This window comes from Anastrepha ludens, chromosome 3 (assembly GCF_028408465.1).
Source record: "Anastrepha ludens isolate Willacy chromosome 3, idAnaLude1.1, whole genome shotgun sequence".
Taxonomy (NCBI): Eukaryota; Metazoa; Arthropoda; class Insecta; order Diptera; family Tephritidae; genus Anastrepha; species Anastrepha ludens.
The window spans coordinates 116290821-116305026 of NC_071499.1; the positions used below are offsets into that span (position 1 = coordinate 116290821).

The 14206-nt window shown below is 45.5% G+C and overlaps 1 protein-coding gene across 1 annotated transcript in view; it reads right to left on the reverse strand.

Moving 5' to 3' along the window:
* Nucleotides 1-223: 223 nt before the first annotated feature.
* Nucleotides 224-14206, reverse strand: part of LOC128858866 (hormone receptor 4) — a 67902-nt gene continuing 53919 nt past the window's right edge. The window contains 5 exon segments of the mRNA XM_054095411.1: nt 224-3080; nt 4971-5092; nt 5193-6872; nt 7505-7653; nt 7717-10501. Of these exon segments, the coding sequence (XP_053951386.1) occupies nt 972-3080; nt 4971-5092; nt 5193-6872; nt 7505-7653; nt 7717-10501 (6845 nt within the window). The 3' untranslated portion in view covers nt 224-971.

A 14206-nucleotide genomic window follows, 5' to 3' on the forward strand; every position in this document is an offset into this window, starting at 1 on the left:
AAAAAAATCTAAAGCTTAAAAAAATGTTAAAAAAATGTATTACCATATCATAATAAATTTGTTTAAAGATTTATGAAACAAAAATTGTTTAAAAAAAACTAACGCAACTAACAAATATTAAAAATTTCAAATTACATAAAATTTTTTTTTACGAATTCAGCATAAGCAAACACATTAATAACCAAAAAAATATTTTAGCAATTATTTGTATTTAAAAGTCGCGTATTTAAAACATAGTACCAAACAAACTTTATAAAATACAAAAATAATGAGAATTTAAATTAAACAAATCGGCAAAGAAGCTTTGAAAAAGAAGAAGAATTTTCCAAAAAGAAATAAGAAAAGTGAAAATCCTTTTTAATTAAAAGCTTAGTGCCTTAATCATTTGACTTGTAAAAATATGGGAAATAAGGAAATTTAAGTTCGAGCTATCTAGAAATTTTACTGAATTATTCCATTGATTCCAACGTCTATCTTAATCTACTTACATTTGTCTGCAGTAACACTATTAAGCTCTTATGATGCACTGTATAAGCTTTCACAGCTGCTTTCACACGCTTTCATTCATCGCCAGATTGTCATTCACAGAATTTTCGGCTAAGCTTTCCTTAAGCCACCTTATTATGTTGCATAGCTAAAACGCATCATTTACGGGCCCATAACTTCACTTGAAAGGCCAAAAAATAAATAATCGCTCAAAAAACGCTATCAATTGAGAAAACTTTTTTGATTTGTGTTCGCCAAGCAGAAGAAAAGGGCTTTCACACTAGGACAAGTGCATAGTTTAGTAAAGGTGCGACACTTAAATGCTACAACAAAAACGAATACCTATAATTGTATAAAACAAAACCGCTAACATGGAGTTTCGAGTGGAAACTTCTCTTGTAGACTCACACCGTAGTAAGCTTTCTGCCAAAGCTCATATTTTTGTTAGCATTTCTTGCTTTGTTAACAATTAAAAATTATTTAATTCAGTCATCAGGTAACAATGTTTTAAAAACAACAACAGTAACAGCTGTGGAGGTTGGGGCAGCGGTGGCTGTGGCTGTGACAGTGGTTGTGGGCGGAGCGACACTCGCAGTGGCCGCGTTCGTTGTGGCAGTGACTAATGTGGCAGTGGTTTGGCGTTGAGGCGAGGGACGGCGTGCCATATTGGACTGTTGGAGCGGCAGCGAAAGTAACGTTGCGGACGTATTGGTGGCGGCAGTGGCAGCATGTTGGCGCTGCTGTTGCAAGGCGGTGCTGAGCTTACGCGCAATTACATGGCTACTAGCAGATATGGCCGCGTACGGTCTCTGTTGTTGTTGCGCGTGCTGTTCGCCACTTGAAGTTGCTGTTGCCGCTGTTGATTGCATTTCATCCGTTTGCGTTTGCGTCGTCACTGTGGCGGTGCGCACCGTTGGTATTTTAATTGTTTGCGTGGCTATCGCTTGACAGCTATTCGCCGCGCTGATATTGCAGGCAACATTTTTTGAAGTGCTAGCAAAATTTCTGGCACTGTTGTGCTCAGCAGTGGATGAGCCTCTAATGCTGGCCACCTTGCTGCCGCTTGCCGCCGCTGTGGTTGAGCGTAGGTTGCTGAGGCACGAGACTGTTGTGCGAGCGCTTGTAGTTGTTGTTGTTGATGTTGCGGCAGTAGACGCTGTTGTCGTCGCACCGCAGCGCAATACGCTGGCTCCACCCGCGTTCGCTATCACATTATTGAACACGATTTTTGTTGTCGGGACGGTTGTTGCAGCCGACATGGCAGTGTTGGTTTTGTTGTTGGCTCCAATTGGCAGTATGGTAATGGTATTCTGTTGCTGTTGTGGCAGTGCTGCATGTGGGGGCAGCTGCTGTTGCTGCAATATCGTTGCTGCTGTTGTCAGCATGTTGCATGTTGCTGTTAACTTTTGCTGCAGAAAACTTTTCTTCTTCTTCAATGGCAGTGTTTGTTGTAATAATAAATGCTGTTGTTGTTGCTGTTGCTGTTGCTCGCGCAAAAGGCGCTCTTCCTCCTCCTGTTGCTGCCGCGCGGCAGCAATTTCACTCAAACTCGCCAGTGTCACAGCCGTTTTCAGCACGTGAGGCGGTGGCGGGGGCGGCGGGGGTATTGGTTGCACACCGGTAGCTCGCACAATAATTGGCGCTGAAGCAGCCGGCGATAATGGTGGCTGCGACGGTGGCGTTTGTGGTCTCGACGGTCGCTCGCCCATAAGCGCTGTCTGCAATATCGATTTGTATGTCATTGCGGGCGCGGAATGTTCACGGGGGTCTTGCTGTTGTGTTTGTTGTTGATTTGTTTGCAGTCTTTTACTCTCTATCAGACTATTGCCCGCCGTTGGCGAACGGTGCCCGGAAATCGCGCCCGCACCCGCTGCTGATCGGTCGCTTTGCGCTTGTGGTGACAGCGACGTTCGGCTGACCTGTTCCGCAGCTGCTGTCAGCGTCGCCAATGTTGCTGCAGCGCCGGCCAGCAATGAAGTCTTCAATATCGAAGTGGTTGGTTCTATAAGGCGTACCATCGATCGCGTAGTAGACTCCTCTACGGATTTGTGCTCCTGCTGCTGCTGCTTTTGGTTTTCCTCAATGTTTCGCAACTCTTCTTCCTCTTCCTCTTCGTCATCGTCGTCCTCATCCATTGAGTAGCGCTGATGTTGCTGCTCGGTTTCCACTTTGATTCTCGGCAGCTCCAGCATTGGTAAACTAAATCTTGCCTGTTGCTGCTGCTGTTGGGGTTCATGTTGTTGTGGCTGGTTTTGCTGTTGCTGCTGTTTTTGTTGCTTTTCTGTTGCCTCTCTTTGCCGCTGCAAGCGTTCTGCCATTTCCGTGGCTGTACGTCGTCGTGCTTTCATTAGATTGCTTTGTTGTTGTTGCTCTACCTCTTGCTCTTGCTCATCTTCATCGTCATGTTTCGGCTGCAGCTGCTGCGGTTGCTGTTGCTGCGGCATCTGCTTTATCATCATACACCCCCTGGGTGGATCATCATCGATCGGCAGTAGTCCACGTTCAAGCATTTGCTACCTTATGCTGGCCGAATTCAAAACGAAGGGAACGTAGAACATTTTACTTTCGAGCAATAGACTAGCAGCAGCTTGGATCTGATGGGGTAGAGAGAAAATATTTTAAAATTATTTCAATACCAATCGCAGAGTTGAACACCACTCGCATTTCATTTTCAAAAGTCGACCTTAGTTATCAAGGAAGGACAAAAAACTCGCAGTTAACAGCGCGATTAAAGTACTCGCAGATCTGCTCTGTGTCCTTAACAGCTCCTTTTTTAGAAGCTGTCAAGCAAGAATGAGCCAGAAACCCTCAGCAAGATAGAAAAGTATGTGGAGCGGTCTGATATTTACTTTAAGAATGAAAAAGGGTCGCAAAATATTTAGCCACAGTATACTAAGAAGACACTCAGCGCTCCTCTGCGACAGAAAAACACGTGGAATGTCTAAGGCCCCTTAACAAGTTTACTTGGAGGAGCATTAAAAAACAAGACAAAATTATCAAGTTAGAGTTTGTTCCGAATGTCCCCCAACGCTCTTTGTAGAGTCTTTGAAAGCAATATAGAAATAATCAGGTAACATTGTGATGGAATTGCATGCGGGGTGGCTCCGAGCCCCTCACAAAGCCCTTGATAGAAGCTTTAAAAATTAAATAGAGGCACAAACTATTTGGCCGCAGGGTTATAAGAAGACTCGCGGAATGGATTGGGGCTCCTTGTATCAGCCTTTGTAGATGTATCCGCGCATCTACTCGTTGTCTGTAGAGAAACTACGAGTACAGCCTGCGACAAATGATAGCAAATCAACATTTTGACCTCTTTTGACTGAAACCTTGCTAGAAGCTCATGATTTGAAGTTATTTCTAAAGGAGGTAGAAAGATGCATACAGTTTAGTACTAAAACACAGCACAGCTCTTCTAATCAGAATGGGATACTTAGTAGAAGGGAGGTGTTCGCAGTAACCCAGGGCCCTTCACAACCACTTTTATGGTTAGCATTCGAACGAAGAAAGGTCAAAAACTATTAGACCACAGTTTGATTGAAAGGTGCTTAGAACATCTCATAGTTCTCTACAAATACCACCATAGAAACTGTAAGAACCACGCAGAAGCAGAAACTATTAACTCCCAATACGATCGGGGAACACGCGGAACAACTCAGTTCCTTCCCTTTGGTGGAAGCTGTAAACCAGACCTTCTTCAGTGCAATCGAAGGGCGAGGGAAACAGCGCAGAACTCTTCTCTAGGCGTTATATGAACAAGAAGGAGATTCAATAATTGTTAAAATCAATCTGATCGGAAGACACACAGTGCTTTTCATAATTACTTTTGTAGCTGATTTCGAACGTAGAAGGACCAAAAACTATTAAACTGGATTGTGAGTGAGAGAAAGAATGGATTGAAATCGCTTGGATTTCCTCATAACAACTTTGTAGGATCTACAGAAACTAAACAGAACCAGAAACGCTCTGACCACAATGTGATAAAAAGACAGGTGAAACTGTATAGAGTTTCCCTTAACGAGCTTTGCGAAAAATTTAGGAGTGAAAAATTGTCAGATCGCTCTCATAAGACTCGCAAACCCAGGAGGCTCGCAGTTAAGGACAATCGACTACAATAGAGGTATCAGTTAACTATGGCCTAATAATATTAGTAATGTTAAGAGATTTACTCACAAATATCTTTTTATAATCAGTAAGAACAAGGCAGAGCCAGAAATTATAACTTTACATAGTTACTGAAAGTCTCACGAAACATCTGAGGGTTCATCCTAAAGGACTTTACCGAAACTTTGCTAAAAAAGAGCCAATAACTATCTCTTTTAAGCCCTCCGCTTCAGTGGAGGAAGTAGATATCTGTGGCTTCATAAGCTGCCCAACCGTATCACTAGATGTACCGGCAGAGATGTCTACAATATTACCGACTTAACCTTCTCAAGGCGAGAGCTCCCGAAAATTATATTTATCCAACGCTTTATGACGCAACGTACCTCCGGTATGTGTGACAGCAATTCAGTTAGTCGCGCTTGCGGATTCTGCGGCGAGGAGTGTTGCAAATAGGTACGTAACACCTGCACATATCGCTCCTGTATGCTCTCCAGTTCCACTTCTGCTAAAAATGGAAAATATCCAATGCAAGCAAAAGAAACAAATGAGATTAGTTGTTATTGTAGTGGAGTAAACTCGTCACTTCTTGCTCTTATACTACTCACCTTTGTTCAACAAAATATACACCTTCAAACAAACGTATTCCTCCATTTTGAGTTTGATGCGTCGAAACATGATTGTTATTTGTGTCATCTTATCCACCATATGACCTACGTCCAACTTCAGCTGTTCCATGGCAATGGGCTGACCCATCAGCGTGGTGAGGCACGTCTGCAACGTATTAAGGTGAGCATTCACCTCGTCCACAAACTCGGGATCGTCCTTTTGTAGTGGCGGAGGTGTGGCGGCTGAATGCATTTGATGATGATGATGATGCTGGTGTGGCAAACTCAGACTGCTGCTCGCCGCATGTGGTGAACTACTCATATGATGCGCGTGATGGTGATTGTGATGATGATTCGCAGAGGCAGGCGAATGTGGTGACGCACCAACGCTGGAGCGACCACTGGAGCTGGTGGTGGACGAAGCATGCGCCGTTGTGGCACCACCACTGCCTGGTGTCGCGGTACGGGGCGTGGTGCGTTTGCCGTGCAACGCCTGGTACGCAGCTGTCGTCAGTATGAGTATCTCATGCCATTTATCCGTCAGCAGCTTCGTATGTATCTCGACGGGTATCTCCAAGTAGAAGGGCAGCTTCTTTGTCCACGACACCAGTTTATGCACAATGGAGTCGCCAATATTGCAGAGCTTTTCGCTGATCTCCGATTTGTCTTCGAGAAATTCGGAGAAATGTGGCAGTGTGGCAATGTCTTCCATGGCGTCACAGTCGATTAACGTTTGGATCATGGCGAGCGCATGCTCATACGAGATCTGCCGATCCTTCGACGAACTGACAGCCGAATCGAGCCGATTACGTAAATGCACGATTTCGCTGGGATTCGTGAGTGCAGTCTTAAGTATTGTACCGTTAACCAAATGCGAGGGCAGTTTGATGGCAGTTTCCTGCAGCTGCGTCGGCTGTTGATGCTGTTGCTGCTGCTGCTGCTGTTGCTGTTGTTGATGCAATTGTTGTGTTGTGTGCGGCGGATGTGGCGCATTCGATTGCAAATGATGCGTATGCGTGAGCGTATGATGCGGCGAGTGGAGCGCATGATGTGACGATGGCTGTTGAGAGGCACTACTGCCACCCGAAGACGCCGACGATGAGGACGAGGATGAGGAGGAGGTGTGTGCCGGCATTGAGGGTGGTCCATGTGAGAGCGGACTGTGCAACGTGCCAGCTGATGAGTGTGGCGGTAGCGCGCCATGCGGCGAGCCATGTAGCGTGTGGTGAGGTGAGAGTAGCTGCTGCTGGTGAGGCGAATGCAGTTGCGCTGCCTGTTGTTGCTGTTGCTGATGTTGCTGGTGTTGCTGCTGCTGCTGCTGTTGCAGATGCTCTTGCTTGATGGAGGGACCGAAGAACATTGGCTTCACTTCACTTTGCGCCAACGTGGCGCTCAACAACTTTGAATGCTGATGTTGCGCCGCTGCAGCGACGGCAGCTGCTGCCGCTAATTGTTGTTGATGTTGATGCAGATGCTGTTGTGGCGAGAGCAGATGCTGCTGATGATGCGGGGAGAGTGGCGACTGATGGTGTGGTGAATGCATGTGTTGTTGCTGCGATTGTTGTTGTTGTTGTTGCTGCTGCTGTTGCTTTGACTTTTTGTGTTTCTTATACTTGACCTTGTAGAGATTGTAGACGGCGCCACTGTTGCGACCGCCCGGCATGCGATCCTCTCGAACGGCTGGCAAGACGGATGATGAGACAAAATTAATGAATAAAATAAAATAAAATAAAAAAACTGAAAGTGAAGAACTCAAGTTGAACTATTCAACGGACAAACGTCGAAGTGCTTGGGCTTGTGATTCGCTGCTTGTCTTCAAATAAAAATCCAAATGTATTGCCAGTTAAAGCTGGATAGTCCCTGGCTGAAATTGGTCCTCAAATCCTATTTCGTCCATAGTTCGTATTAAATCTATCCCTATCTAAGAGGCCATTTGATGCTCTGCGAATCAAAGTCAGTCCCCACATCTTCCTACCTACATTTTATGAAGGACGAACCTCTATAGTCTGTGAAAAAAGATACCATATCAACATTTTTACCAATTTTGACTTCGTGCGCTTGAAGCAAGTACCTACTGTAGTGTTTCGCTGCCCAGTTCGGAGTCCTACTCCTAAAAAAGGCAACTATCACCTAATTAGGTGCTTCTTCATACTTTAAACCGACCTTCAGTACCACATGTCTTCTATCTAAGATTGTTTCTTAACATTTTTAAGTTTTCATCCGAGTTATCAGTTTCCAACTCCTACTCGTTCTGAGCTTACCTCTTCCTCCTACACATGGCACTAACTAATCTAATCAGTCCTTCAACTCACCTTGCAGCACCATGCCCTGCTCGATACACTTCTTAAATCGACAATACTGACACCGGTTCCGCTGTGCTTTGGTAATTTCACAAGTGCCATCGGCCACACAGGTGTAGACGCGCCGGTTCTGCACGGTTCGCTTAAAGAATCCCTTGCAACTGTAACAAAAACGAAATGCATTTAATAACATAATCTTTCATTTGAAAACCCACTCCTCTTACCCTTCGCACGTGATGATTCCGTAATGCAATCCAGTGGCTTTATCCTCGCAGATCATACAAACAAGCGGCTGATCATCCTCGTCCGTGGGCTCATGCGGTACATCCAATCCACGATTCAGACCCGTCGCATTCGAGCTACCCCATTGCTGTTGTGCACTCAAGTTCAGCGCATGAATCTGGCCGGGCGGCAACTGCGACAAATCGCCTTCCCACAGACGTGCCATGTTGAGCGCGTGGGGTGTACGAAATTGGTGTGGTCGTGGTCGCACATCCTGTATGCGCGTCTGGCCAAGTGAGAGCAACAGTTGTGCCGCCTCCTCGTTGTTCTGCGGCGACGGACCAGGTGTGTGTGTAGGCGTAATTGAACCCGCCGAAGGCGAAGAGGCCGACTGCAGTGATGACTGTGATGAGTGATGCGATTGTTGGGACAGCGATGACATAGAGGAGGGTGGTTGGTGCTGCAATTGCTGATGCATATGGTGATGTTGTGGCGTTGAGGGTGGCGTCTGGTGTAGACCACCACTGCCGCTACTGTTGCCACCGCCATGCGTAGGTGATGGCCCTGCAGTAGGCGGCGCTGGCTCATAGCCCCAGACCATTGTGCGCACGCCACAACTTTCGCCCATGATGACGGTAGGCGTACCACGCGGCGGCGTTTGCGAAGGTGTCTGCGGCGATAGCTGTGACGAAGAGGAGGATGAAGAGTGATGTGGCGAAGGTGATTGCGGCGGACCGCCTGGTCGCAAATTACCCAAAGGACCGCCTATTACCTCCGGCTTGACACCGTTAATGCGCGCATTCGACACCCAAACCATGCGTTGTGCGGCCGCGGCTGCTGCTGCAGCAGCACCAGGCTGCATAAGCTGCGCTGCCGCCACCTGCTGATGCACTTCGTTCTTCACGCGAAATAGTATGGCTGCATCGCGATTGGGATGGCGCAACGACTGCAGTGACGCCGGATGTATGAGCTGTGCAATATTACCCAACGCTTGTGGTGGCAGTTGCGGTGGTTGCTGTTGTTGTTGTTGCGGTGATGATGGGTGGTGGTGAAGTGGCGAGTGTAGATGCCTTTGCGCAGCACCACTGCTACCCAACAAGCTGCCAGCGGCGGCAGAAAGTAACTGCGCGGGCTCTTTCTTGATCCGTAAATGTTGCTGTTGTTGTTGCTGCAGGAGATGCTGATGTGGTGATGTGGCGCTAGACTGATGTCGCGCGCTCGGCGACGAACTAATTGCATTAGGCGACATTTGGGTCGGACGTTGCGACATTGCCGCAGCCTGCTGGAGCAACTGCAGTTGTTGCTGTTGCGTCAAATGTTGCATAGATTGGTTGAGTAAATGTTGCTGCGGCAGCCCTAGCCCTGACGGCGGACTACTCTTGCGCAATTGCGGTTGTGTGAGCTGCTGATGCAAGTGATGCGTCTGCACAATCGGCGGTGGCGGGTGATGTAAATGTTGATGATGCGCCGCTGCTGCCGCAGCCGCGGATGTGGGTAATGGCGTAGGCGAAGGTGAGCTGGCGTGCATTGATGACGTGCTGGCGCTGCTTGTTGTGGTCACCGTGGCGGAGGATGATATAGCTGAGGCGGTCGCAGTAGAGACAGATGTAGAGTAGGCTGGGTGGTGTGTGAAATGTTGCAGCGACGTCGGCGGCATTTGCTGCTGCTGCTGTTGCTGTTGAGGCGACAATTCAGACTTTATGCGCGACGGCGTCACCAGCACTGTGACATGCTGTTGCGACTGCGTAAGACCTTTGGACTGTGTTGGTGGGGGCGCAGACTGTGCGTGTTGCTGATATTGCATTTGCTGTTGCTGCTGCTGTTGTTGATGTTGCTGATAGGATAGCATTTTAGTGGGCGAGGCAGCGATGCGCTCTTCTTTCACTGAGCGTATGACACTTAAATTGCTAACACCACATTCGGCACTCACTGAACCTGGGATACACTCACCACCAGCGCTGTTCGACGCATGACCGATAACGGCGCCTGCTCCATGCACACCATTTGTGGACATCTGTGTGCCACCCGCTGTTGTAGTAGTTGTAGACGGACGTTCATCCATTGAATCCGGTGACGCGCGACTACTACCACCACCATTACTCGTGCCGCAACTACTGCTCGCATTGCCATTATTATGTGGCGGTGTTGGTGTGGCTCGTGTAGGTGTGACATTGCTGGGCGTGCGCCGCCCTGCTGGTAAACTTAGATCAGTCGCCGGTGCAGGTGACATGCGCACAGTTGTGGTTGGAGGCGGTGACATCACAGACGAGGCGGCCGCTGCGCTAACAGTGCCGCTGGACGAGTGAATTTCAGTCTGTTGTTGTTGCTGCTGATGCTGCTGAATATGCTTTTGCTCAGCTTTCACAGCTGCTGCTGCTTTGCCGGCGGACACAACCACCGTAGTGGTGGCGCTTGGTGGCATTGGCGCGCACACATTGTGACCGATAGTGCTGCTGGTGCCAGTTGACACGCTGCTGCTGCTGCTTGAGCAAGCTGAGACGGGTGCAATGGTGGAGGTGGCCGTCAAAGTGACGACGGCGGTGGGCAACGGCAACGAGGAGAGCGCACCGCCGCCCCCATGGCCGCCGCCTGCACCAGCACCGCCCGTATCGCACATTTTCGGCGACATCGGTGCGAGTAGATCGGGCGAGGAGGTGGAGGTGTCGGCTACTGATTCGCCATCACTGCTGCATCTTGAATCGATTTTTCGTCGTTTCAGTTTTAGATCCTGAAAAAGGCTCATTTTATCGAGCTCGCTGTACGGGCCACGGCTCAGTGTCATAATTCCTGTAGAGAGAGAGAGAGAGAGGGGAAGGGAAGGAGAGAAGAGCGAATTAGTTGAAGTTTATTGAAGTATATTTGAAATGTAAGTAATGAAATGAAAATATGTTTAAATTACTAGAAGTTCATAGTTAATTACAAGTAGAGCTTAAAGTTAGTGGAATTATTAAAATATAAAATCCTTGTGTTTCGATTAATAAATTAATTTTATTCTTCTCTACTTCTTGATTGGCGCGACAACGGCTTAGGCGATTTTGGTCGAGTTTAAGAAAGTGCGCCATCCGTTTCTTTCTCGTGTTAACCGGCGCCAGTTGGACACACCAAGTGAAGCCAAGACCTTCTCCACCTGATCTTTCCAACGCAGAGGCGGACTTCCTTTTTCTCTACCACAACCAGTTGGTACCGCATCGAATATTTTCAGAGCCGGAGCATTTCTTTAGATTCGGACGACATGACCAAGCCAACGCTGGTCGCTGCGCCATGTCTATGTCGTCATAAAGCTCATACAGTTCATGGAAAAATGGTTCCATATATAGAAGTCCACGTAAGTGGGTAAAATGGCCAGTGGCCAGGCCGATTCTTCTGCATATGGTCCAAGCAGCTCCAAACTGCCGGGCTTAGCTCAAGCACCCTATGAGTAGCTCGCAAACACCCGTTCCAAAGCGAGCAATTGTGAGAAGGCGAAGCAACCCAGGATAGCTGGTTGTGCGCTGGATTTGGGACCCGCCATAAAAAATTCCGCCCAATAAAAACGAAGCCTCAGATAAAAATTCAGCGGCTACATTGGATGGGTCATGTCGCCCGAATGGAATTCATTTTATTATTTGGTGAAAACACGATTTGGTGAAAGTACGAGACAAGTTTTCTAAATATTTTGGCTTAAAAGTGCAAAATGCACTATTTTTGGTTATATTTGAGGTTATGTAAATAACATTACGATTTTGTTTTTTCTTCTTTTGTTAATTCGCAAAAAAATCTCGAACTTTCGCTTTAAACACACATATTGAAGCGTAAAAAGATCTTTACTTGATACTCTGTTGAATTTACCTGACACGCTGATTTCTGAATTCTGAGTTCAGATACGTATTCTTGTCTTTTTGATTGGCGCGATAACCGTTTATGTGATTTGGGGTAGCTTCCGAGCATCAGTTCGTGATCGAGCTAAAGTTACAAAGCGAGACAAAATATCTGGTTATGCGTTGGGTTGGGACCCGCCGCGTAAAAATCCGCCCCAACGTAAACGAAAACAAAACCTCAGATACGTCTTCAGTACGTGAAAAGCCTTTGGGAAAGCTTAATCTGATTCTTGACTTGAAATTTCTGTCGGCAAGTGTAACTGATATCAAATAAGAAACCTCTCTTCACAATCGACTTCTGCAACATGTTGCTAAGTGCGCTCCAGACTCAAGCGCGCTCAACTTTGCACAAAAGAAGTCGCAGCCTGATATTTGTAAATGAAAAAATACTTGTTTATTGCCCCACGCTCTAGTAGAAAATAACCGGCAGCATAAACTTTCTTCAAGGATACTTTGGCAGGCGCAGCTCAATTTTCGCAATGCACTTGAACCTTTAAGACCTGAAGAAAACAAGAAAGATGACGGTTCAGTATTCACTGAAGGCACCACTACACTTAAAACACTTCTTTACCCTGCGCTTTTAGCGCAATTTAAGAATCGCAAAAACTAAAACAAAGAAAAAACAATACTTCATTTTTCAAAAAGTGCTAAAAATCAAGCCTAAAAAGCGCACAGCAATCATTTCATGCATAATAAAGTATTGCAAGGTAAGCATTGCCGGCTTCACACCGCCCAAGTGGTTTTGTGCAGCAAATGAAATTTTAGCTACTTGACATTGACAACTGTTGCCCAAACATACATATATACAGATGCATGAGAGGCTAAAATACATTTTTTTCATGTGTCCTTTTTAGCGCAATTCTTTCACTATTTGGTTTCCTTTCATATATTCTTTACTTCGTTCATGCATGCAGCTGCATACATACATACTATACATGCATGATTCCCTTTATTGTTGTTGTAATATGTAATAACTGGCGCCAACTGTTACACCATTATGTTGGTGGTATCAAATTACGAGGCGTCCGTCCAATATGTTTAACACCTTATTTTGTGGTAATGCATTTTTTTACAAAAACAAAAACAATTTTATACTCGTACAGTGGAAGCTTTATAGTCTGTTTTTTGTGGTAATGAATTTCTTTACAAAAAAAAAGGAATTGTTTATAGAGAGGAAGCTCCATAGTCCGTCCATCGTATATGTATACGCGTACACTTGTGCGCACAAAATAAAGTACCTTCAATTTTTTACAATAACAATATGGCGGCCTCAGGAAATATTTTTCAGATTTTCAAGAAAAAAAACCGAGAATTCATTGTTTAAAAAAATAGAAATTAAAAAAAAATCCTTCGATCAGGCACGAGTTGTTTTATGTTTTTCAAAAGCAATATATATTACATTTTATTGAAATCTACCAAGCGATTTTTAAGTTACAATGATCAGCAGTTCAACAAACATAGTTTTGAGAAAAACGCATTTGAAGTTTTGCTTCGAGCGCCCTTTGTTAGTTGTAGATTAACTCGAAAAGTATTTGTCGGATGCACTTCAAACTTTCACACAATATTTTTAAGATATAATATTATATTTTAAGAAAATGCAAAAAAAAACCAATTTTTTGAAAATTCTGACTACACCTAACCCCTTAATGAAGGCCACCAGATAGAAGCTATGCCAAGAAAAGTCGTTTGAAAAAGCCAAAGATAATACGAATTTTGTTTTACCTAATACGAAAGAAAATATGTGGGGCAGCATCAATCCACGCCACAAATAGGAGGAAGAGCTCGACCAAACAGCTAACAAAAATATACCCGCGAATTATTTATTTTTATTTAGAGAAAATATTCAATTTAGCAGAACTGTAGCCTCATACTTTTTTGTTGCTTATTGACTAAATAAATAAATAAATAAATAAATAAAAAACAAACGCAACGAGAAATTAACAGCTACTTTTGCGCGCAATATCCTATGATCAGAAAGTACCGGGAATGGTTAATTTAAACGAACTGCGCACGTGGCAGCCGGCCCATATTTTTCTCTTATGTTGGTAAGACAACACATCTGTCACTTTTTAGCGCCGTCGGATCATTAGTGCCTACCTGGCCGGCCGGAAATGTGGCAGAAATTCTTGGATTTTGCATGATTATAACGCGCCATCGCAGCGAGCCCAAATTGTGCTGGATTATTTGACCAAACACCAAGTAAATACCATCGTGCAAGCACCGTATCCACCTGATATGGCGCCGTGTGCCTTTTTTTGTTTACCAAGTTGCGGTTACCACTTCGTGGAAAGAGATTTCAGTCGATAGAGGAGAGGTGGCCTTCTTACCATCCCTTCGTCGGCCTACCAGGGGCGCAGGGAGGACAGGGTTAAGGCCGGCGGGCCAATTAAAAGGTCAAAAAAATCGATTTTTTTTTCCTGAAATCAATAGCTTAGATATTCAAGAACATGAGACACAAATTTTCAGAGTTAAATTCCAAGTATTTGCAGAGCTACAGAGCCGAGCGTAGTGCGGCGTCGAGCAACCGTGCGCTTATTGTTGTACTTTGAAGCGCGTTTTCTCGGCTTTTCATTTTCACGATTTTACCAAATTTATGTACACGATTGCAAAAAAACTAAACGAGCTATCCATTTCA